The sequence below is a fragment of the Babylonia areolata genome, chromosome 27, assembly GCF_041734735.1.
Source record: "Babylonia areolata isolate BAREFJ2019XMU chromosome 27, ASM4173473v1, whole genome shotgun sequence".
NCBI lineage: Eukaryota > Metazoa > Mollusca > Gastropoda > Neogastropoda > Buccinidae > Babylonia > Babylonia areolata.
The window spans coordinates 19,630,627-19,655,626 of NC_134902.1; the positions used below are offsets into that span (position 1 = coordinate 19,630,627).

Consider the following 25,000-nt stretch of genomic DNA (forward strand, 5'->3'; position numbering starts at 1 on the left):
TTCGCACTCGAAATTGACTGGCGATGAAAGGGTTAAGGTTCCGGGGCGTAGTCTCCCCCACCCCCCTTCCGTCTTCCCCATCATCGTCCTTTGCTTTTCCTTTCTCTGCTCAACAAGCAGGTCCTCACTCACTCACTCACTCACTCACTCAGCCAGCCTATCAGTCCTTCCTTCTGCTCAGTGTCTGTCCATCTGTAATCTGTCCCCTTCGCCTTTTCCGTTCAGCCCCCCGCCCCTTTACTTACTCTTTAGATGAAAAGCTTCGGTGTGATGGCCTTTTGGGCTTTTCTTTTACGGTCTGTTGAGCCATAAATAACAAGGGTGGGTTTGATTCTGTAGTGTTGGTAGAAGGGAACTTTGAGGTCTGGGTGGCTTTCTGTCTGTCTCTCTCCCTACCTCCTTCTCTCTCTCTCTGTCCTCTCTCTCTCTCTCTCTCTCTCTCTCTTTCTGTCTGTGTCTGTCTGTCTGTCTCTGTATCCCTGTCTCTCTCTGTGCCTCTGTCTCTGCCTCTCTCTGTCTCTCTCCTTCCCTATTTCTCTCTCTGTCCCCCCTCCTCTCTCTGTCTATCTCCCCCTCCCTCTCTCTTCCCGCTCTCTCCCCCTCCTCTCTCTCTCTTCCACTCCCCCCCCCCCCCCCCCCTTCTTTTCTAACGTTCAGGCCCTGAAGGGTTTGATACTGGGAGCACGTGCAGATCTGGTTGACAAGAGATTGGACGGCACACGGGCGTGTGGGGCGCGTGCAATCTGTGTGTGGTTGTTTCTCTGTCTGTCTGTCTTACACTATCTCTGTCTGTCTGTCTGTCTGTCTGTGTGTCTGTCTGTCTGTCTCTCTCTCTGACTCTCCCTCTGTCTGTCTCTCTGTCTGTCTCTCTCTCGTCGTTTGACATGTTTCTGTTTTACTGGTTTGTGCGCGTGCAATATGTGTGGTTGTTTCTGTCTGTCTGTCTGTCTGTCTGTCTCTCACTCTCTCTCTCTCTCCCTCTCTCTCTCTGACTCTCTCTCTCTGTCTGTCTCTCTGTCTGTCTCTCTCTCGTCGTTTGACATGTTTCTGTTTTACTGGTTTGTGCGCGTGCAATATGTGTGGTTGTTTCTGTCTGTCTGTCTGTCTGTCTCTCTCTCTCTCTCTGTTTGTCTCTCTCTCTCTCTCTCTCTCTCTCTCTCTCTCTCTCTTTCGTCGTTTGACATGTTTCTGGGGGTTTTTTTTAGTGGTTTATTTCAAGACGAGTTCTTACCCCTTGTAACGCCGGGGCTGTGTGGTGCTTGGCTGGGCTCTGAACCAATCAACAGCAATAACAACAACGATGATGATGATAACCATCATAATCATAATCCACATGTACACCGAATAAAAAGAGGAACCTTTGTTTCCCCATGAATAATCATTATAAAGGGGTGTCCTTTCTGGGGTATGGTGGGTAACCCAATGAAGAGGAACTTTTCAGGATGATAAAAAGACATTTGGTTCGCTCAGTCTGATGATACAACAACAACAACAACAACAACAAAAGCTTAACGTTTACACTGAAAAGCACAATGACATAATCATGCTTACCAAAAACCTACACGCAATACACCTGCATGCTCAAATCCTCCAACTCCAACCTCAAACCCACAGCCCTCCACACACTCACTCACAGGATACGAAAGGGACTTTTCTGGCCACGAAGAAGACCGGTAAGAGGTAGGCTAAAAGAATACACCCGAAAACGGAGTATGGCTGCCTATATGGCGGAGTAAAAACCGGTCATATACGTAAAAGCCCACTCGTGTTCAAAAGAGTGAACATGGGAGTTGGAACCCGCGAACGATGAAGAAGAATAAGAAGACTTAAAAGAATCTTGTTAATACTCGACTTACATGAAATCAACTTACCCGTCGAGCCACAGGCTCTTCTTCAGGCAAATAAAACGGAAGACCCCTTTTTTTTCTTCCAGTTCTGACAATATAGTGGAACCCTATCTTTTTACTTTCCTTCGGTCTCTCCACTGGTTGCCCGTTTCTGATTGAATAGACTATAAGTTATCCACTCTGACCTTTTCTGCAGTCAACGAATCTAGCCCAAAGTATATTTCTGAACTCCTCCATGTCTGTACTCCGTCCCGCCAGCTCCATTCTTCCTCTGATACTCGACTTCTAAGGATACCTCACGTCATAAGTAAGACCTATGGACACAGATCGTTTTCTTTTCAATCGCCAAAGACGTGGAACAAGCTCCCTGATAACCTCCGTCATTCTGACTCCCTTGCATCTTTCAGATCTGGTCTCAAAACTCACCTCTTCCCTCAGCAATAAATAAAGTTGTGGCAGGTTGACTTCTTTGTGTGAGCTGTGCTTGAATGTGTGTGTATACATATGTATATGAACATAATTACATGAAAGTGTATGAAAGTGTATATATATATATGTGTGTGTGTGTGTGTGTGCGTGTGTGTGTGTGTGTGCGCGCGCGCGCGCGCGCTGTTCACACGTTCGTCTGTTTGTGAAATTGTGCTTTTGTTGGTGTCTGTGTGTGCGTATGTGTGGTAGGCAGCTGCTGTGTACACATACAGTACGTTAAAATGCGTGTGTGCAGTGTGTGTGTGTGTGTGTGTGTGTGTGTGTGTTTGGTTTGTTGGTCACATTTTCGTGTGTGTACGTACGTAACATTGATGTAATGCGTAATGTAAACAAAAGTTGTGTTTTTTTTTTATATAAATCACCAAGAGCAGGTTTTTTCTGGATAGTGTATCCATCATCATCATTATAATCATCATTATCATTATTAACATTTATCATTATTATCATTACAGTGTGCAAGACGAACGGGCCGCTGGGCATGATCACGGGCGCGGTGAAGGACTGGCAGATCACGGCGTCGTCCACCTACCCGCAGGAGTGGGACCGGCGCTGCCACGAGAAGTACGCGCGGGTCTACCTGCCCAACAAGTTCGGCTGGTGTGCCAAGTACAAGTCTCCCTCCGAGTGGCTGCAGGTGGACCTGGGCGTAGCGGCACGGGTGAGTGGTTTTGGGGGTGGGGGAAGGGGTGGGGGTGGATGAGGCCTTTCTGTGGAGACGATGATGTTGGTGGTGGTGGTGGTGGTGATGGTGGTGATGATGATTATTGTGGTGGTGCAGGTGGTGGTGACAGTGATGGAGGTGGATAGAAGGACGCTTTTTCGATAAAAACGGTGGTGGTGATCGAGGTGGTGGTGGTGGTGCTGATGGTGCTGCTGATGATGGTGGTGGTGGTGGTGGGGGTGTGATGGTGGTGCTGGTAGTGATGGTGGTGATGACGATAATGATGATTGTGGTGGTGATGGTGGTGTTGATGGTGGTGATGATGATTGTGGTGGTGGTGATGGTGGTGGTGGTGATGGCGCGCGGTTCGTCTCCCGAAGTCTCTTCACCACCAGGGCAGAGCCTGCAGGAAGTTTTCAGTGTTCGGTGACCACCAGGAGGCCACTCACCAGACGAGATCCTGCTCTGGTGCCGTTGGTGGTGTTCATTGATGCCTGTTCTGTTATAATTCAACATTCGCAGCCCCATACTTTCAACAATAATCGCTTGGTCGGGGAGCCAGAGTGAGTGAGTGTCCCCCCTCCAGTGTAGAACCGCCTTCAGTCCCCCCACCCCCACCCCCCAGGACCCCCTCCCCAAGTTCAGTTGAGTTCATTTTCTCAAGGAGGCGTCACTGCGTTCGGACAAATCCGTATACGCTGCACCATATAATTATGCTCACCAATGACAGTGTACTGCGCATCTGCCGACACAGCAGACCTTGAAACGAACCCCCCCCCCTTGCCCCCCCTACCCCCCACCCCTCCCCGGAATCATGGAAGCGGAAGCAGATGGAAAGTGTTGTCAGCGTGAGAGCAGAGTATGGGGGGGAAAAAAAGCCACAAAATCTGGGATTTTTCTTTTCTTTTTTTTTTTCTTTTTTTTGTCATAGTATATTGCTAGTGGATGCGGGTGGTTTTGTTGTTGCTGTGGAGGTCCGTGTTGATGAATGAGAATGAGGGTGATTGATACGTTGCTACTATAGAGGTTCGGTTCAGATTTGAGACGGGCGCAATAGCCGAGTGGTTAAAGCGTTGGACTGTCAATCTGAGGGTCCCGGGTTCGAATCACGGTGACGGCGCCTGGTGGGTAAAGGGTGGAGATTTTTACGATCTCCCAGGTCAGTATATGTGCAGACCTGCTAGTGCCTGAACCCCCTTCGTGTGTATATGCAAGCAGAAGATCAAATACGCACGTTAAAGATCCTGTAATCCATGTCAGGGTTCGGTGGGTTATGGAAACAAGAACATACCCAGCATGCACACCCCCGAAAACGGAGTATGGCTGCATACATGGCGGGGTAAAAACGGTCATACGTGTGCATACGAGTGAACGCAGAAGAAGAGGTTCAGATTTGAGACGACGTGCACAACATGGCTTTCACTCTGAACTTAACTTTTATCAGAAACTGGAGAATTTTGCGACGTGCTAATACAAGGATCATTCCCCCACCCCGCACCCACCCACCCAGCCCCACCCCCCGTCTTGTTTATGATGAATTATGCTCTGGCTAAAAAAAATAAAAATAAAAAAAAATAAAAAAAATCTTCCGCCAGTTCTCACTCACGTGCGAAGTATTACCTACGTCGCTAGAGCGTGATCATGAGAATAATTATACTCCGTGACCAAAACAAACGTCGCACGATACTGATTCGCGCGCGAGGGTGGGGTAAGGGGGGCGGGGGGCAGGGGGGGGCTTGTATTGCTTCAGTGACACAGTCACAGGTCGTCCCCCCCTCCTCCCCACTCCTCGAGACTGATGACGTCAGTCAGCGAGATCGAACCATATCTCGCCAGATCGAAGGGAGCCAGTGTTTGCCTTCTTGACCGTGGTGTTGTGTGGTGGTGTCCCCTGCTCCCCCCCCTCCCCCTCCCAGCCCCCCCTCTCGGGAGAGGCACGACAGTAATCTTCGTTTGTCGAGCCTCGAGGGCAAAAGAACGTAACAGGAGACTTTGAGTTAACACCGTCAGCTGACTCACTGCAAACTCTCTCCACCACGGGGAAAATTCAACAAGTTTTTTGTTTTTTTTTGTGGGAGCATATCTCCTTCTCCGCCTTCTCTCTGTCTCTGTCTGTCTGTCTATCTGTCTGTCTCTGTCTGTCTGTCTATCTGTCTGTCTGCCCCCCTCTCTCTCTCTATCTCTGTCTCTCTCTCTCTTCGTTTTCCTTGTTAGGCATTTTACTTGTTCTAGGGGTCGGAGGCCTGTGGAATAACAAATTGTTCATGTCCTTGTTCTCTCTTTTCTGTCTGTCTTTCTTTCTTTCTTTCTCTCTCTCTCTCTCTCTCTCTCTCTCTCTCTCTCTCTCTCTCTCTCTCTCGCTCTCTAGGCTCACAGGAATTGGCACCAGTGTTTTCGTACAACGCCTATGGTTAATTAATATTTTCTCTCTCGATCGTTGCCTTTCTCGGTAATATACCGTCGCTACGTTTTATGACTTGCTTTTCCTTTCTGGCAGTCTTTTGGCATTATGTGTACCCTTCAAATATGTGCTGTGTACCTTTTATTTCATAAGTATTAATTGACTTCATTCGAGGAAACTTTTAACAGTTTACCATGTACGTGTGTGTGTGTGTGTGTTTGTGTGTGTGTGTGTGTGTGTGTGTGTGTGTGACACTGGAGAACTGTTCGCCCATAACCCAGCGTGGGAAGTGAAATAGTGCACGGACGCAGTCCTTACGCGCCGAACTGCCTTAAGCTCTCCAAAACGACGCCAGACCACAAAACGATACGATAGCCAGGTTCCTGTTTCACGATCATGATATTAAAAGGACACCTTTTGCTAGCTTAGAATTAATCTGGATCGCAGACGTGCGAAGTCTTGTGGTGAGGGACAGAGAAAGAGAGGCGGAGAGAGAGAGAGAGAACTCAGAACTCAAAACGTTTTTATTCAAGGATTAAGATTTGAGAGAGATGGAGAGAGACAGAGACAGATAGACAGACAGACAGAGAGGGAGAGAGAGAGAGAGACAGAGAGAGTAAGAACGGATAGATAAGGGGAGAACAGAGAACGATAGAGAGAGGTACAGAGAGAGAGGAGAGAGACAGAGAAGAGAGAAAGAGATAGAGGGAGAAAAAATGTGAGAGAGAGAGACAGAGAAGAGAGAGAGAAGAGAGAAAGAGAGAGAAATAGAGAAGAGTAGAGAGAAACACACAAAGAGACAGACAGAGAGGGAGAGATAGAGAGAGAAGAGACAGAAGAGAAGAGAGACAGACAGAAGAGAAGAGAGAGAGAAGCATAATGGAGAGTCCGACCAACAGAGTGAGACAAGAGAAGAAATACCAGTGAGGTATCGGTTTACCGTTTTTCATATCACCTGCTGCCTTCCCCCGAGTCCGGCTCTCGACACAGGACGGAGCCAGTATAAAACCCTCCCTTTCCCCCTTCCCCCCCACACCACCCCCGGCACCCCCTGGTGCTCCCTGGACCCCCTGGTGCCTCCGATCCCCCCCCCCCCCCACCCCTGGCATTCCGCAACCCACGACGGGGCGACCTGTCCCCCATGCCTTTCACAGTACAACCACAATGGGCCAACGGCACTGGCTGGCACTTCCCACTGGATCGCATGACAGCCCAGGAGGGAGGGGGGTTCTGGTGAGGCAGTGGTGAAGAAGGAGAAGAAGAAGGTGAAGAAGAAGTTCAAGAGGAAGAAGAAGAAGTTCAAGAAGAAGGATATGAACAACAACAACGACGACGACGACGACGACGACAACAACAACATCAACAAGAGGACAAGGAGGAGGAGGAAGAAGAAGTAGAAGAAGAGGACGAGGAGAAGGAACAAGAAGAGGAGGAGGAGAAGGAAACAGAAGGAGAAGAAGGGGAGAAGGAAGCAGAAGGAGAAGAGGAGGAGAAGGAAGCAGGAGAAGAGAAGGAGGAGGAGGAAACAGAAGAAGGGGAGGAGAAGGGAGAAGAGGAGGAGAAGGAAGCAGAAGAAGGAGAGGAGGAGGAGGAAACAGAAGAAGGGGAGGAGAAGGGAGAAGAGGAGGAGAAGGAAGCAGAAGAAGGAGAGGAGGAGGAGGAAACAGAAGAAGAAGAAGAGGAGGAGAAGGAAGCAAAAGAGGAGGAGGAGAAAAAAAGCAGAAGAAGAAGAGGAAGAGGACGAAAAGAAGGAAGCAGAACGAGAAGAGGAGGAGAAGGAAGCAGAAGGAGAAGAGGAGAATGAAGCAGAGGAGGAGAAGGAAACAAGAGGAGGAGAAGAAGGAAACATAAGAAGAGGAGGAGAAGGAAACAGAAGAAGAGGAAGAGGAGGAGAAGGAAACAGAAGAAGAGGAAGAAGCAGAAGAGTTGGAGACATTCTTCGCTCCCGTGGCAGCAGTATGGTGGCAACTGCTTTCACTGAGAACGTTGGGGTTGCGGAGGTGGTGGTTGTTACAGGGTGGTTTGGGATACTTATTGTTTTGATGTATAGTTCGTTGTTGGTTTTGATCGTCTTATTTCAACGTGGTTCTTCTGTTTTCCACTGCACTGAAGACTGTGTATGAGTACATGAACACACAAACGCGCGCGCGCACACACACACACACACACACACACACACACACACACACACACACACGTACGAGAGCGCGCGCGCGCGCGCACACACACACACACACACGCACACACACACACACACACACATACACACACATAAACGCACGCACGCGCGTACACACACACGCACGCACACATACTCGCGCTCTCTCTCTCACTCGCTCTCTCTCACTCTCTCGCTCTCTCACTCACTCGCTCTTTCTCACTCTCTCGGTCTCCCTCGTTCTCTCTCTCTCGGTATCCCTCGTTCTTTCTCTCTCTCTCTGTGTCCCTCTCTCTCTCTGAAAGTCGAACCAGTGCGAACAGCAAACCGACACGATTCGTACAACTAACTGCACACCACATCATGGTACTAGACACGTGAAGCTTTCTTTTCCCTGTCACCGATACAACACCACTACCAGCACCACCACTATCATCACCCGTGACAACAGTCACGTCACTCAGAAACCGAACAAAGATTTATTTCAGGGAGGAGAGACAAGGCCTCCAAAGTTCTTCCACTTACGGGGTTTTCTCACATGTCAAAAGACGGATAGTCTTGCTGAATCCTATAGCGGGGCCCTGTCAGTCGAGTAATTTTGCCTAATTCACTTTAAATCAAGGACACGAGACCAACATGGCCAAAAGAGCAACATGAATAGGACCTCCAAATTCCTTCCTCCCTTCTCCCACCTCGGGGTTATTTTCATGTAAGACGAGAGGTTTTGGATGTAACTTTGCCCTGGCTTTCGCATACCGATCAATCATAAACCCTCACCCCCCCCCCCCCCCCACCCCACCCCCAAAAAAAGGGGGGGGGAAGGGGGGGCAGGGAAATCGTGGAGAAGATGTCGTTAACGGCTGCTTTGTGTTGACAGAGAGGGGGTTAGGAGGGGGGGAGGGTGTATGCTGCTGCTGCTGTTTCTGAATAGGTTTCTGTCCTGTAGAATTTTAGACTTGGTCAGAAATTGCAGCGTGTAGCGCTAACGTGTGTACCAAGTCAAGATTTTATTTCAAACAGTCTTTATGGGGGCACACGGGGAAAAAATGTGGAGTGATGGCCTAGAGGTAACGCGTCCGACTAGGAAGCGAGAAAATCTGAGCGCGCTGGTTCGAATCACGGCTCAGCCGCCGATATTTTCTCCCCCTCCACTAGACCTTGAGTGGTGGTCTGGGCGCTAGTCATTCGGATGAGACGATAAACCGAGGTCCCGTGTGCAGCATGCACTTCGCGCACGTAAAAGAACCCACGGCAACAAAAGGGTTGTTCCTGGCAAAATTCTGGAGAAAAATCTACTTCGATAGGAAAAAACAAATAAAACTGCACGCAGGAAAAAATACAAAAAAATGGGTGGCGCTGTAGTATAGCGACGCGCTCTCCCTGGGGAGAGCAGCCCGAATTTCACACAGAGAAATCTGTTGTGATAAAAAGCAATACAAATACAAAAAATGGGCAAAATGCAAACAATACATGGCGACAATGTAATGTGTATACACAGTACATAACGAACTTGTAAGTAAGTAAAGCGAAAACAATGCTGCTTTTAGAGCATCATCTGAATACAACAGCATCTCATTTCAAATAAGACAAATTGCACAAAACAATAACTGACCCCAAAGTGTATAGAAATCTAGCCGAGTAGGGTAGTAATAGTTAACGATCTGTTTTCATTGACTCACTTGTGTAAAGAAAGTGAGTCTATGTTTTAACCCGGTGTTCGGTTGTCTCTGTGTGTGTCTGTGTGTCCGTGGTAAACTTTAACATTGGTATTTTCTCTGCAAATACTTTGTCAGTTGACACCAAATTAGGCATAAAAATAGGAAAAATTCAGTTCTTTCCAGTCATCTTGTTTAAAACAATATTGCACCTCTGGGATGGGCACAAAAAAATAAATAATGAAGCCTAATTATATGCAAACTGCATTTACTGTTATATTTATATTTTTTGTGTTCTCTAAACTTGGCACTTTGATCTGATATTCTGACCCAACAACAAGAGCAGTCATTATTATCATTTTTGGTTCACAGGAACTTCTTTTGCTTAGTATGGAAGTTTTATTTATTTTGCAAACGTTTTAGTGCAGATAGTAAAAAAGGGAAATTACTCTGTAATTAATGGTAGGGGACTTAATTCGCTTTAAACTGATCTTTCTCATCTTAAACATTACATTTTGAAATTATACTCAATACATAAAAAGCTTGGATTTTTTTTTAAAGTGTATCACAAGTGAGACTTGAACCTTGCCTCTCTTGTTACGATTTGTCCCCGTGTGCAGCCACGTCCGGTTGCAAAGTCCCAACACCAGCTGTCTACAGGGAAGGAGGGGTGGGGAAGTGAGGGGTGGGGGTTGGGTGTGGATGGGCGTGGAGGGGTGGGGGGTTTGCAAGCTGGTCGCATCGAGGACTACGCCCAACGGAAAGGACAGCTTCTGAAGGCTTTATCACAGAAATAAAGAAAAGTTAACTATCACACAGTGTGATGTTAAATGTTAACCTGTCAAATACATGGTTAACTGTCAAGGGTTAACTGTCGACAAAAAGTGAACTATGAAAAGTTATTAACTATCGAACAGAGAGTCAACTACCAACGGTTAAACAACAAACTGTGCCACAGTCTATGAAATGAACGAGTACACAATTTTGGTGGAGTGAGCGGGAAGGGGGCGTAATTGTGATTGAAACTGAAAAGAATTTTACAATAATCATCCATACTGAAAGACCCCCGAAAACGGAGTATGGCTGCCTGTATGGCAGGGTAAAAACCGGCATACACGTAAAAGCCCTCTCGTGTACATACTATTGAACGTGGGAGTTGCAGCCCACGAACGACGACGACGACGAAGAAGAAAGAAGAAGAAGAAACTGAAAGAATTTAACAAACACCCGTAAAATGCAGTTACAAATATTTTCGTTTGACAAGAAACGCCTGCAGAAACGTAGTAGTACATAGCTTTGACGTGTTGTTTCCTCAGTCTTCTAATTATCATGAATTTAATGGGGAGAGAGAATGGGGGCAGGGGACAGGGATAAACTCGGTGTTGTTTGGGGAGGCGAAAATGATCTCTTTTTTTAACACTTTTATTTTCCTTCTGTTGTCTGGAGCTTATAGGTGTGCGTTGCTTGTTTTGTTGGAAAACGTAGATCTGGTCCACTTTTGTTTTGTAGTCACAACACAGCTTTTGAGGTGAGTGAGTTCGTTGACGCCAGCTCCTTGTCTGTTTTGTTGGGGGCTTTTTTTTTTTTTTCTTTTTTTTGTGTGTGTGCCTGTCTTCATATCGTAAAGCCCTGGCTGTGATTTGAGACTGAAAGACTTGAGTGTATGGTACCATTGAGAAGGTACTGGAGTTCAAAGTGTTCCGTAGAGCCAGCAACGAAGAAGGGGGAGGGGTGGTGGTGGACCCACTTCGGGCAGTGGCTTCGGCAAAGACACACCTGTGCAAACCGTTTCAGTTTGACTGTCTTTCTTTTTAAGACGACACCCACCACCTGTACCTTCCGTCCTCCCACTGTCTCTCCCTCTCTCTCCCTCTCTCTCTCATTTTATGTATCCTCTGTCTCTCTCTCTCTCTCTCTCTCTCTCTCTCTCTCTCTCTCTCTCTCTCTGTGTGTGTGTGTGTGTGTGTGTGTGTGTGTGTCTGTCTGTCTCTCTTTCTCTCTCTCTCTCTCTCTCTCTCTATCTCTTTCCCTGTCCCCCTTCTTTCTCTTTTCACTCTTTTTGTATCACTCCCCCCCCCCATGCCCCACTCTCTGCCTCCCTCCCCCTTATCCCTCCCTCCCTCCCTCTCCCTTTCTCTCTCGTCTTCTCTGTCTGTCCTTCCAATCTCTTTATCGATCTTTCTTGTAGTGTATAATCATTTTGTGACTGCGATATTTCTCGAAGTCGAAATACGAACGGAATTCGGTCGGTTCAAAGCTGGTCTTTTCCTTTCCATTACAACGCGAGCTCGTTTCTGATTCATTAATATCAATCGCTTGTTTGATCGTGTCAGCTGGAACAGTAGAGAACTAGTCGATAGGCTGGTGATTAAAGATATCGAACCGTTCGTGGTTCGTTCAGGTCCTTTAAAAACCTCACCGAGACCTAGAATTTGCCAGCAGGATTTCTTATTTTTATTTTTATTTTTTTTATTACTGTTGGGTAATGATTGGAACGCAGCAGTGAATATTAAAATCATTACTTTTATTTTGTGGAGTTACTTTTTTTTCTGTTCTTTCTCTGTCCTTGTCTCTGTCTCTGTCTGTCTCTTTCAAACCACTTCATTTCCACTCTCCCTTTCACGTACTCTCTCTCTCTTTCTCTCTCCTCCCCGCTTTTTTTTTTTAATTAAAAAAAAAATTCATTAATTGTCACTAAACACACCAGGAACAAGATGTCAGCAGTTGTTCACTTTGCTTACCGCTGAATAGACAGCTGGCCGCTAGGCCTTATCATGACTCGCGATAGGATGGATTAAAAACAAAACAAAAAAGAAAAGGAAAGAAAAGCCCAAATTAACTTTGTACAGATACTAAGGTTATGCTGGAAGCGCTAGCCATTCCTCTCCATTTGTCATTATATGATGTATGATAGTCAGTCGTTTTCGACAATGACCATCAGAACAGCAGAGGAGGTAACTGCTAGCCCGACTATCTGTGCTAGCATTCGATCATAGTGGAGAGTGTCTTGCCCAAGTTATATTCCCACTCTCTCAGCCGAAAGGGTTTCAGGACAGTCGGCGTTGGTGTGATTCCCAAAGACCAACTGGCCCCTAAGGCTGCAGCTCTAAGAGCCAGCGCAAATTTGCTTCTTAGTTTGAGAGTCATAGTCCTTCACATTACTCCCGATTATAAAACGGAGAGAGAGAAAACAGATGTTGGTAACACAACCGCAGCGTTAACCCGGGTCGATTCCTTATCATTAACCCTGTGCAGTTATACTGACGTGCTGTTGGAGGAGGAAGGTGGCAGAAAGATTCAGACAGTGTTCGTGAGGGTCTGGGTTCGATTCCCGCTCTCACTCTTTCTGCCAGGTTTGACAGGAAAATCAAACTGAGCGTCTAGGCACTATTCGGACGAGACCAAAAACCGAGGTCCCATGTGCACTTAGCGCACTAGAAAAGAACCCCTGGCAACGATAAAAAATGTTGTCCTCTGGCAACATTCTGTTGAAGAAATACAGGACACACACACACACACACACACACACACACACACACACACACACACACACACACTGAAAACAACAGCGCTAAAACACTCGCCGAAATTCTACAATAGCCAAAACTACACACACACACACACACACACACACACAAATATCTGTGTGTGTATGTGTGTATGTGTGTGTGTGTGTGTGTGTGAAAAGAACAGCGGCAACAGATTGATGGTGCAAGAAAGCTGCTGATCGGCTCATTTCTCGATCAAAGTGAAGACCGGCTGTGCGACAATGACGCGAGCTGAACACGTACTAGGACAACGCGTGATGCACGCACCAGGGTACTCAGCTCTCGCCAGCTTCACGTGAAAAAAACAACAACAACCCCCAGTTTTCTTGACCAACTGTTCACAGGGCCCCTGTGAGTGAATATCGCGATGTATGTGAGTGTTTATACGTGTGTGCGCGCGCACGCGTCGCTCGTGACGCCCAGAAACCTCGAAACAGGTAGGAACGCGAGAGGGGAGAGTATACGAAGACGCGGTGTGAGTTGTTGGTGAATCGGCAGGGTCTCTCCGTGTCACCACCATCACCACCAGTCGTCCTGACTCCGCTCTTGTCAAACAGCCCGTCCGGCCTGCTACGCCACAAGCTCTTAGGTAGATGTATGGCTGTCATGCTTTATTTTTTCTCTTGACTATGTTCTGTGTCTCCGCTGATCTCGATTGATGATTCTTTGCTTTTAAAAAAATTTCTTTTTAAATCTCAAACTATTTTGTGCATGTCACCTGATCTTGACTGACATAATTCCTGTATCTCGGATAAATTTCTGTCTCAGACAATTTTGTGAACCTCAGACTCTTTTCTGTAACTCAGTTTATCTTTGCTGTTTCCTGTATCTCTAAATATTGTCTGTATCTCAGTTGATATTGTCTAACAGTTTCCCATATTTCTAAATATTTTCTGTATTTCTGTAGAAATAGGCGAATAGGTTCCCATATCTCTAAATATTGTCTGTATCAGTTATTGTCTAAGTTTCCCATATTTCTAAATATTTTCTGTGTCTCAGTTGATATTGTCTAACATTTTCCCGTATCTCTAAATATTGTCTGTGTCTCAGTTGATATTGTCTAACAGTTTCCCATATTTCTAAATATTTTCTGTATTTCTGTAGAAATTGCCGGATAGTTTCTCACATCTCTAAATATTTTCTGTATCTCGGTTGAAATTGGCGGACAGTTTCCCATATCTCTAAATATTGTCTGTATCTCAGTTGATATTGTCTAACAGTTTCCCATATTTCTAAATATTTTCTGTATCTCTGTAGAAATTGCCGGATAGTTTCTCACATCTCTATTTTCTGTATCTCGGTTGAAATTGGCGGACAGTTTCCCATATCTCTAAATATTGTCTGTATCTCAGTTGATATTGTTTAAGTTTCCCATATCTCTAAATATTATCTGTATCTCAGTTGTTTAACAGTTTCCCATATGTCTAAATATTGTCTGTATCAGTTGATATTGTCTGTTTCCCATACCTCTAATTGTCTGTATCTCAGTTGATATTGTCTAAGTTTCCCACATCTCTAAATATTGTCTGTATCAGTTGATATTGGCTGGTAGTTTCCCATATCTAATTGTCTGTATCTCAGTTGATATTGTCTAACAGTTTCCCACATCTCTAAATATTGTCTGTATCAGTTGCTATTGGCTGATAGTTTCCCATATCGAAATATTTTCTGTATCAGTTATTGGCTGATAGTTTCCCACATCCCAGACTTTTATCTATCAACGCCGACCATTTCCTGCAATAACATGTTTTAAAAAAAAATTGACAAACGTTTGGACACTAGTAAAAATCGACGAGTAAAGGAAACTAGATTTACGCTGTTGTTGGCAATGCCCATTGAGACGGAATGAGTAGCGTTGACGACAGTGTACGTTCACTCCGCCAGTCACACAGGAGTGGTGAAGTGTGGACATGGCCGTGTTAACCCCTGAAGACAATAATCTGAACACGTATGGAAGGACGCCTCAGAATCCGAAACGCCTGTGTATTACGTCCCGTGCTACTACTTGCACAAGTAATCCTTTTGACCCAGGATACTTGGTGATGCAGACATGTACTTTAACTTTGATGGGGTGCGTTGAGGGAGCCTAGTGTCGGCTATATACACAAGGGGAGGGTGTGGAGGTGAGGGGTGGGGGATTGGCTGTGTAGCTTTCTATACAGTGCGCATACTGCTGCCACTGATGGTGGCCCTGCACCCTTTTATAGCAGCTGGTCGTTTAGATTGTTCCAGTCTACTGCTGTTCTTACGAAGAACGAGTTGTTTTTTTGGGTTTTTTGTGTTTTTGGTGTGTTTTTTTTTGTATAAATTGTCCTGTTCTTGCTACAAGAACTCTGTTCCGTTCTTCCTGCCTGACCTCTCCACGATGTTGCTGGACACAAAATCAGCAAAGCGCCTTGGCTGGATGCCGCGTCTGTTTCTTTACAACTATTGCTACTAGTGCTGCTAATTATGCTGTTACTACTACTATAACTACTACTAGATTAGTGAATGTACAAGAAAGTTTGGAATTTAGAATTTTATTTCTTGTCAGACTCTTCCAAAAATAACGATTTTTTAAAACATTGTTTTGGGGGTGGGGAAAGAAACCCTGTCAAGGAAAGATTTCGGCTATATCGACATATCCTCTATGTAACTGAAGTGAACGTCCACGCCTTGTGAACACCATTCTGTCTGGAGGGGGAAAACTGGATATTAAGATTTCCTTCCGTTCAACCCTCTCTTTGAGAAAACTGAATCTTCCTTCTCTTTGATATAATCTCCGAATGTTGAACTAGAAGTTAGTGGGAGCATCTATCGACTTTGGGAAAAAGTTCCACTCCTTCTGCATAACTCTTATCTCTTCCTGAAATTAAATATGGAAAGAATCTTCGTGTGCCTTTCAAACGCGAGGGAGAACAATAACAAAGAAGAGTCTCACTATTTTCGGACAAACATTTCAAAAGTTAGCGGCTGCGTTGCTGGTCATTTTGCTCAAACCAGCGCTCGCCTTAAGCTCATACCTCTCGCGCTTTGTCCATGTTGTGGTTTGGTGCATATCTGTTATGCATGTGTGGGTGCATGTGTGAATGTCTTCATGTTTTACATTTATTTGCTTACTTATCATCATTGTTGTCTTATTTATTTATTTATTATTTTTTATATTATTACTACTACCTTTTTATATCATAATTATTATTTATTTATTTATTTATGTAAGTATCTATTTATTCCCTTTCCTTTTTTTTCCTCAAGGCCTAAGCGCGTTGGGTTACGCTGCTGGTCAGGCACCTGCTTGGCAGATGTGGTGTAGCGTATATGGATTTGTCCGAACGCAGTGACGCCTCCTTGAGCTACTGAAAACTGAAAAAAAACTGGTTTGAGACTGTCGCCAGAATAGCAAAGAGCATGCCACTGGTCACTCTGGACCAGGCTTACAGCCGTAAGGATCGCCAGCAGAAGGCTGGACAGTGACAAGTTGTGTGTGTGTGTGTGTGTTTACTAGCGCACGTGTTAGGGTGAGACAAAGGGAAGGAAACTATGGAAAAACAATAGTACATTAGTCAAAACCAACTTAATGTTTCCTTATATTTTTACACGTCTGTAGTCATTCTTTGTTTCATCTTAGAATATTTTTTTCATTCCCACTTAATTGATAAGTGTTGGGGTTTATTTATCTCTACTCACACAGCTGACATAATTATGTAAACAGCATCCGAGCCTGGTCATACAACGAAGTGACGAACTTATGTATGGTCACTCTGTGGCATCTAGCAGAGCTGTCTTGAGAAGATACCGTTACCGTTACAAGTAATTCACCTCACGGGTTCTGTGGAGAACTTGTTGCCGAGGGTTCACGGTCACCCTGACAACGTTTCCTGCTCTTTTTGAACCGTCAACAAGATGTCAAGATAGATCGATACTTTATTTTGCTTAGCCTCCATACTATGCCACGCATGGTGCTATGTGTATAGTCTTACTCGCAGAACGATGAACAGGCCCCCTTGGCAGGGGGCCTCAAACGTCGGAACAAGTCAAGTTGCATTCAGTCAAACATGTTTGCAGGTGTTGGTTGACGCGAGCCTTGTTACGTGGAAGCCACACTTAACCTGCATACACACCGGAATTTTAAGTTTTTCACGTCGATCAGACCTGTTATCTGTGTAATACACACGTTGAGCTGGCCCATCCGACTGCATCGTTCGCAGCTGGGCACACCTACCCTGTATATTTTTCTCAACGTTTCCTTTTCAAACTCGAGTAAACTTTGATGTATGTACGCGCAATCTTTCACGTCTACCCTCTATATGTGTGTGTGTGTGTGTGTGGAGGGGAACAAGGGGGGCGGGGGCGGGGGGTGGGGGTATGGTGAGTGTGTGTGTGTGGGGGGGGGGGTGTCACGTACAAACTTTCAGTCTCCTGACATAGGATGATGTAAGCCAGATCCCTTCTCTTCTGTCCGTTTTCCTTCTCCCCTCGCTCTCTCTTGTCTGATACCACTTTCCCTCATTTTCACTTCGTCTCCCCTTTGTCTCCCTATCGTCTACCCCTACGTCTCCCCCTTCCTTCGTCTCCCCCTTCCTTCATCCCCCCCCCGTTCGTCTCCCCTTCGTCTCCCCTTTGTCTCCCCCTTCCTTCATCCCCCCCCGTTCGTCTCCCCTTTGTCTCCCCTTTCCTTCGTCTCCCCCTTCCTTCATCCCCCCCCCGTTCGTCTCCCCTTTGTCTCCCCTTTCCTTCATCCCCCCCTGTTCGTCTCCCCTTTGTCTCCCCCTTCATCCCCCCCCGTTCGTCTCCCCTTCGTATCCCCTTCCTTCATCCCCCCCCGTTCGTCTCCCCTTCGTATCCCCTTTCCTTCATCCCCCCCCGTTCGTCTCCCCTTTGTCTCCCCCTTCCTTCATCCCCCCCCGTTCGTCTCCCCTTCGTATCCCCTTCCTTCATCCCCCCCCGTTCGTCTCCCCTTCGTCTCCCCTTTTGTCTCCCCGTTCGTCTCCCCTTTGTCTCCCCCTTCCTTCATCCCCCCCCGTTCGTCTCCCCTTTGTCTCCCCTTTCCTTCGTCTCCCCCTTCCTTCATCCCCCCCCGTTCGTCTCCCCTTCGTATCCCCTTTCCTTCATCCCCCCCCGTTCGTCTCCCCTTTGTCTCCCCTTTCCTTCGTCTCCCCCTTCCTTCATCCCCCCCCGTTCGTCTCCCCTTCGTATCCCCCTTTGTCTCCCTTTTCCTTCGTCTCCTCTGTCTCCCTATCGTCTCCCCCTTCCTTCGTCCCCCCCGTTCGTCTCCCCTTTGTCTCCCCTTTCCTTCGTCTCCCCCTTCCTTCATCCCCCCCCGTTCGTCTCCCCTTCGTATCCCCCTTTTGTCTCCCCTTTGTCTCCCTTTTCCTTCGTCTCCTCTGTCTCCCTATCGTCTCCCCCTTCCTTCGTCCCCCCGTTCGTCTCCCCTTCGTATCCCCTTTGTCTTTCTTCGTCTCCACCCCTTTTGTCTCCCTTTCGTCTCCCCCTCGTCTCCCTTTCGTCTCCCCCTCGTCTCCCTTTCGTCCCCCTTTCGTCTCCCCTTTCGTCTTTTTGTCTCCCCCTTTCATCTCCCCTTTCGTCTTTTTGTCTCCCATTCGTCTCCCCTTTCTTCGTCTCTCCTTTTGTCTCCCCCTTTTCCCCCTACCTTCGTTTCCGCCTTCCTCGTCTCCCCCTTCCTTCGTCTCCCCTTCGTCTCCTCCCACTTCGTCTCCCTTTATCAACCGCTCCCAGGAGGTCTGTTTTAGTAAGGCCAATGGATCTTGTTACTTAGCCATATCTGTTCACTGAAGTAAAAAGTTTATCAAGACCCGCCTTGTTTCTGTTGGCCCACCGAAGTGTATTGCCTTGTCCAATTAACTCATTCATTAAAGAATAGCAGAAATGGATGTACACGTACCAGACGTTTGTTTGCTTCCATTTCTATGTTGGGATGTGGGAATGTGGGCAAAGACGTTCTATGTAATAAGTTGTGTAATTTGTCCTTTAGGTGTGTACGACGACACGCTTGCCCTCGACACAACATGAAATGGTTGGGCACATTGTAACCAGAATAGCGTTGTTGTATGACTGTGTGAAGGCCAGCAGGAGAGGGGACCTTCAAAACAAAAAGCCAGCAGCCACCAGAGAAAGCATGGATGTGGGAGTGCCTCCATGTGACCCAGCTGAAGGAGGGAGCGGTGCAGTTGGAGGTGGATCTAGGTCGAAGAGGAGGAAAAACAGGACACGTCGTCAAAAGGGACGAAGCACTGCTACACGTGAAACGGAACAAAGCACTGCTACACGTGAAAGGGAACAAAGCACTGCTACACGTGAAAGGGAACAAAGCACTGCGCCAGACTACAGTCTTCTGCCAGCTGTGGTCTGGGATGACATTCTTCTCAAGCTGAAAGGCAGATGCAGAATTGCTGTGTCTGATACGTGCCGTCGGCTTAGGATTTTGTGTCAAAGGTCCATATTGTGGAAACATCTGGACATTACACTGTCTGCTCCATACAGGGACTGCGGGGCGGACGAGTTTGACAATGTCGGGAGAAGGTTACTGCGCTGCTGCAGCCCTTACGCTACCAAACTTCACCTCGATTTCTGTCATTGTGCACCATGCGTTGATCTGAGTGACGCGTTTTTTCAGTTTATGCATGACTGTAGTAGGCGTTGGTGTGTTGACCAGCTTAAGCTTTTCCTCACATCTGGCCAATATGATGAGGGCAGACTCTACCATTACTGGACAGTACTGATGTCCATCCTACTTGATGAACCTCAGCTGAACACGTTGCAGGAACTGACTGTGTATTGTGATATGCGGTGTTACAAAGTCGGAAGACGAATCTTCTATCAACTGTCGTTAATACACACACTTCGCGAAAGCCTTAAAATTCTAAACTTGTTTTCGTACAATGACCCCCCACATAGACTTGAGTACGAAGATGTGGAGCCGTTTGTAAGTAATCTTTTCGCGTTGCAAAATTTAACTCTGCATTCCGAATTCCTGACTGATGAGCTTTTAGATGCTCTGATGGAAGTTCGCGAGCTTCAGTGTTTCAATATCAGATACGATCTGTCATGGGCACCGGAAACGTCAGAGGACAGGTGGTCAGACCTGGCCTCTCGTCATCCCAACATGGTGGTAGAAGTCGACCTAGTATCCTCAATCATGGAATGGGCGGACTTTTCACTGCCACCAGGTGCCGCTCCCATTCGAACGTTTCGAATCGTGTATAGACATGAATTGAAGGATGAGACCGAAGATTGGCTGTACATACTGCTCCTGTATTTGCAGCGTTACGCCAATACCCTATCCAACCTCCAAGTGTTTGTCACCAACCAGTTGATGAGAGCTGAGGAGGAACTCATCGCCCTTGCCTCTATGTGTCAGCAGCTTCAGCACATTACTGTCCGTGGCATCGTTCGTGAGGAGACCATCATCCGGCTGTCTAAGCTGGAGAGAGAATGGAAGACGTTTAGATTTGGTTTACTTGACAGCAAATTTCGACCACGCGCCCGTGACAAAGATTTTCAGTTGCTTTGTGACAAGGTCAAAACGTCATGTGCCCTTGAGCTGAGGGCCCCTCCTGTTGTGATTCCAGACAGTCACCGTCTGTATCGCATTGGCAACAAACGGTACAGCAAGCCAGGCTACCTGTTTATAGCGTGGGTCGAGTTTTTGTAGATTTTCTATAAAAAAATAAAAAAAGAAGTCATGTTCAGTCTGTGGATGTAGCTCTCGCTAGTTTTATTCGATCCGCTTCAGAACGAGCAAGGCGCCTTGACACACAACTTGAATCGTGATTATTGGAGGAAAAATGAAAATCACAAGAAACTGCCATGCTCTTGTAAGACCTCACCGGTAGACTTAATTTCTAAGGGATACAGTTGCCAGCATCGCTGTTGACATTGATTTCTTACGCACTCACTCTCACGCAAGCGCGCGCGCACACACACACACACACACACACACACACACACACACACACACACACACACACACACACACAAATAATCCCTTCCTCCCTTCTCTAACCCACAAACTCCTCCATGCCTCTATCCTACCTCTCTCAGAACCCCCCCACCCCTCTTCTCTGCCTCCACCCTCCCTTCTCCTCCCCACCCCCTCCATTTCGCACGCTCACATCCCAATAAGAACAAAATAAGTTTCACTCAAACCTATTAATGTTTTGTTTTTACAAAGACTTGGTTATTGTTTGGTCCTGTTTTTCTCATTGTTTGAAAAAAAGGTTGAAATTGTGTGTTGTATTTAAAAATTTGGATTCTCCCTTTTGTTTTTGGCAAGACGTTTGGAGGGGATTATAAAGGTGTAACCCCCTTTTTTTCTTCCATTTCATCGACAACGATGTATTACCAAATTGTGTGATTTTCAAAACGTCAAACATCTAACATCAAACAACTATAACAAATGTCCTGTTGGACTATGCAGCAACCTGCTGCAATAAAAGTTACGTTTTGATTTTGTCAAAAATACATTTTCAAGAACTTTCCGGAAAGTTTGGTAAAAACGATTTTAGATTCTGATATTCAAACAATACGTATTTGCTAGAAATATGTTCTCCTTATATGCTTTTGACATCTTTGCCAAAACTAGTTAAAGCATTCAGCTGTATCCTGTCTGATAATGCTTGAATTTGCCTTTATCTGATTAAGTCACTGTACCTATTTCATTGGATAGTTTCCGGTCATTGAATATTAACTATACTACAAATTAAAATGTCACTTTCTTGGTATGTTTCCCAGTCGTTGAAAATCAGTTATACAATAATTTAAAACTGTCATTTTCCTGGTATATTTCCCTGAATTTGCTTCACAATGCTTTTTCCAGTGATCGGTAACTCTATTGTACAGAGGCACATAAATTATGTGGTTCCCTGTTCGTGTTTTGTACATTTTCTTGCAGCCCTGTCAGCCCGTTCATTATAGAGTAGACCAAGGTGTCGGCAAAAGGGTTTCCCCACCTGTTCTGCAGTGTTCTCAGTCGTTTCCCCCTCCGTTTCCCTTCAACTGTATCCCTTGAAGGCTGTTTTAGTATGGCCATTGGATCTTGTTACTTAGCTGTATCTTTTTCAACTGATGTCAGAAGTTTCTGATCATCAAGACCCGCTTTTTGCTGGCCCACCGAAGTGTATTGCCTTGCCCAATGAACTCGGTCCTTTGTAAATGTTCATTGGAATGGATGTATACGTATAGAAATTTGTGTTTGCTTACATTTATATGTTGCGATATCGAGAGCAGGGAAATGTGTGTCATGTTAACGTGTGTAATTTGCCCTTTAGGTGTGTACGACGAAACTCTTGCCCTCGACACATGAAATGGTTGGGCACATTGTAACCAGTCAGAACAGCGTTGTTGCATGACCGTGTGAAGGCCAGCAGAAGAGGGGACCTATAAAAGGAAAAAGGAAAAGCCAGCAGCCATCAAAGAAAGCATGGATGTTGGAGTGCCTCCATGTGACCCAGCTGAAGGAACTGGTGCAGATGATGGTGTATCTGGGGCAAAGGGGGGAAAAAAGAAAAACGAGACGTCGTCAAAGGGGACGAAGCACTTCGCCAAACTACAGTCTTCTGCCACATGTGGTCTGGGATAAAATTCTTATGCTGAAAGGCAGAGACAGGTTCGCTGTGGCTTGTACGTGCCCTCGTCTGTCGTGGCTGTGTGACAATTTCAAATTGTGGGAACATCTGGACATTACACTTGCTAGTCCTGACAGGGGTTCTTTGCCGTTGGTCGAGTTGGACAAGGTGGAGAAACAGTCACTGCATAACTTCAGCCATTACGTTACCAGAGTTCAGCTTAATATCTGTCATTGTGCTCCATGCATTGAACTGAGTAAGGAGTGTCTTCGGATAATGGCCGAATCCAACCGGCAGTGGCGTCCCAGTTAACTCTTTTACGTACAACTGGGGATTGTCATAAGGCCACAAGAACGCTGAACTTTTCAAGACTTGTCGACAGCATGCTTGATCAACCTCAGCTGAACACGTTGCATAAACTGACTGTGTACTGGGACTTACGGTGTAATGAAATCAGAGAATGGGTCTTCTTGAAACTGTTGAAAAGACCCCCACTTCGCAGAAGCCTTACAGATCTAAACCTATTTTCGTACACTTCCCCACATACAGGGGGTCCTTGCGGTGATGTGATGTTGTTCGTGGCGAATCTTTCTGCATTGCGAAATTTCACTCTGCACTCATAGTTCCTATCTGATGACCTTTTATTGGCTCTGGGCACAGTTCGGAAGCTGCAGTATTTACACATCAGATACGTCATGTCAATCACAACCAACGTCAGCGGACAGGTAGTCACACCTTGTCACGTCATCCCAACATGGCGGTAGAAGTTTACTTAGCGAGCGACAGAATTGTGTATTGTACGGACTTTTCTCAGGTTCTACCACCTCCTTTCGCTCCCGTTCGAACATTTGGAATGATGAGTGAACGTGGCATACCTTATGCGAATGGAGGCTGGTTGTCCATTGCATTGCTGTTTTTGCAGAGTTACACCGAGACCCTATCCAGCCTCCAACTGTTTGTCCCCCAAGTGCTGGGTGCTGTTGCCAAGGATCTCATTGACCTGGTCACACACTGTCCGAAACTTCAGCACATTACTGTCCAGGCCACCGTTCATGCGGACACTATCGTCTGGCTGTCTCGGCTGAACAGACAATGGTTGAAGTTTAGTTTTCAGAAAGAATCCATTTCCTTTGCAGACAGTGGTAGACATCGTGACGAAGATATTCAGTGGCTTTGTGACGAGGTCCGAAAGTCGTGTCCGCTGAAATTTGAGACCCAGTCTCCGTCTCCATTCTCTCTGCACTGGCCGTGGTTGGAGGAGAAGGAAATACAGGTGCCAGCATCGCTGTTCATTTCAACGTCTGCGCATGGTGAAGTTTTAGGTTTTCCTTTTTTTTCTCTTAAGGGTTCGATAGAAGTGGCTGCTGTACAGATATGCTTTGTTATATTTCCAGGATCGTATTCCTGAACGTTGATGAGATTGAAGTTTGTTGATGGGGTTTTGCGTTTCTAACTGTTTATGCCGATAAAGTGTGTTGTTGAAGTAAATCAGATCCTAAGAAAAAAAATTGTTTCATATCCAACATCGTTTTGTTAACTTTGTTGAAATGGAAGATTGACGTGTGTTTCTATCATATCGTATGTTTTTCACACAAAAAATTGTTAATCATGTTTCATAATTTGCTTTTGCTATCTCAATGTTTAAAAAGTTTGATAAATCATGTCTTCAACAATTATATCAATTTTGGAAAGTTTGGATTCTTTTGAATGTTGGTGAGGATGGGGTGAGGTGAGGGGAAAAGAAAGGGCTCATTCCACTCCCCTGTCATTGTATTTATGCTTAAACGACATATCATCGAATGTTGTGATTTTCAACAAATATTTGTTGGCTGCTTTTTCTGTCTAGAATCGGGGTGAACTTTTCGGAAAGTAGATATCCCCTTTTTTTGTTGTTACAATTTTCTTTAAGTTTCGATTTCAAATACAAATAAACTTCGGTGTCGTGTTCGTGTGTGTGTGTGTCTGTGTGTGCGTGTGTGTGTCTGTGTGCGCGCGCTCACGATTTGCATGTTCGAGCACGCCCTAAATGTCTCTTGACAGAGCGATGCAACTCAAGACTCCACTACCTGTCCTTTTATCGTTCTCTCTCTCTCTCTCTCTCTCTCTCTCTCTCTCTCTCTCTCTCTCTTCTCTCTCATACATGCGCGCGCGCTCGCGCGCGTACACACATACACGCACGCACGCGCGCGCACACTCAAACACACACTCACTCCCATCTTTCTGTCCGATTCCCCTTTTCCTTTCCACACTGCCACGATCTGACAGTCTTTGTTAACAGACTTCCTTCCTGCAGACTACTTCAGTTTCCTTCCAACCCCTCTTCATCCTTTTTGTCCCCATGCTGGTCCACCGAGTGATACCATTCTGAAGACATGTGTCAGAGCTGTCTGGTAACGGACCGTGGCATGGCAGACAATGAGGCCAAAATGTTCTGTGTTTTTTTGTGTTTTTTTGTTTTTTTTGGGGGGGGTTGTTTGTTTTTGTCCACAACTGTTCTGAAATCTCCTCCTGCTCCTCCTCCTGCTCCTCCTTGAAATGTCCTTTTTCTTCGTCTTGTTCGTCGTCGTCTTGGCATTCACAGCAACACCACCGGTCCAGATCTGGCGATGAATGACATCGTTTGCTACACAACTCTTCATGGTTGCCATATAGTTTGTGGATGTTTGTTAGTCCATTCT

The 25,000-nt window shown here is 46.1% G+C and overlaps 1 protein-coding gene across 4 annotated transcripts in view; it reads left to right on the top strand.

The window, feature by feature from the left end:
* The window catches only part of LOC143301473 (lactadherin-like), a 228,168-nt gene that overhangs the window by 113,788 nt on the left and 89,380 nt on the right, over positions 1–25,000 (top strand). For all 4 annotated transcript variants that reach the window (XM_076615783.1, XM_076615786.1, XM_076615785.1 and 1 more), the window contains one exon: positions 2,789–2,994. In XM_076615783.1, the coding sequence (XP_076471898.1) occupies positions 2,789–2,994 (206 nt within the window). The remainder of the gene's footprint in view (positions 1–2,788; positions 2,995–25,000) is intronic.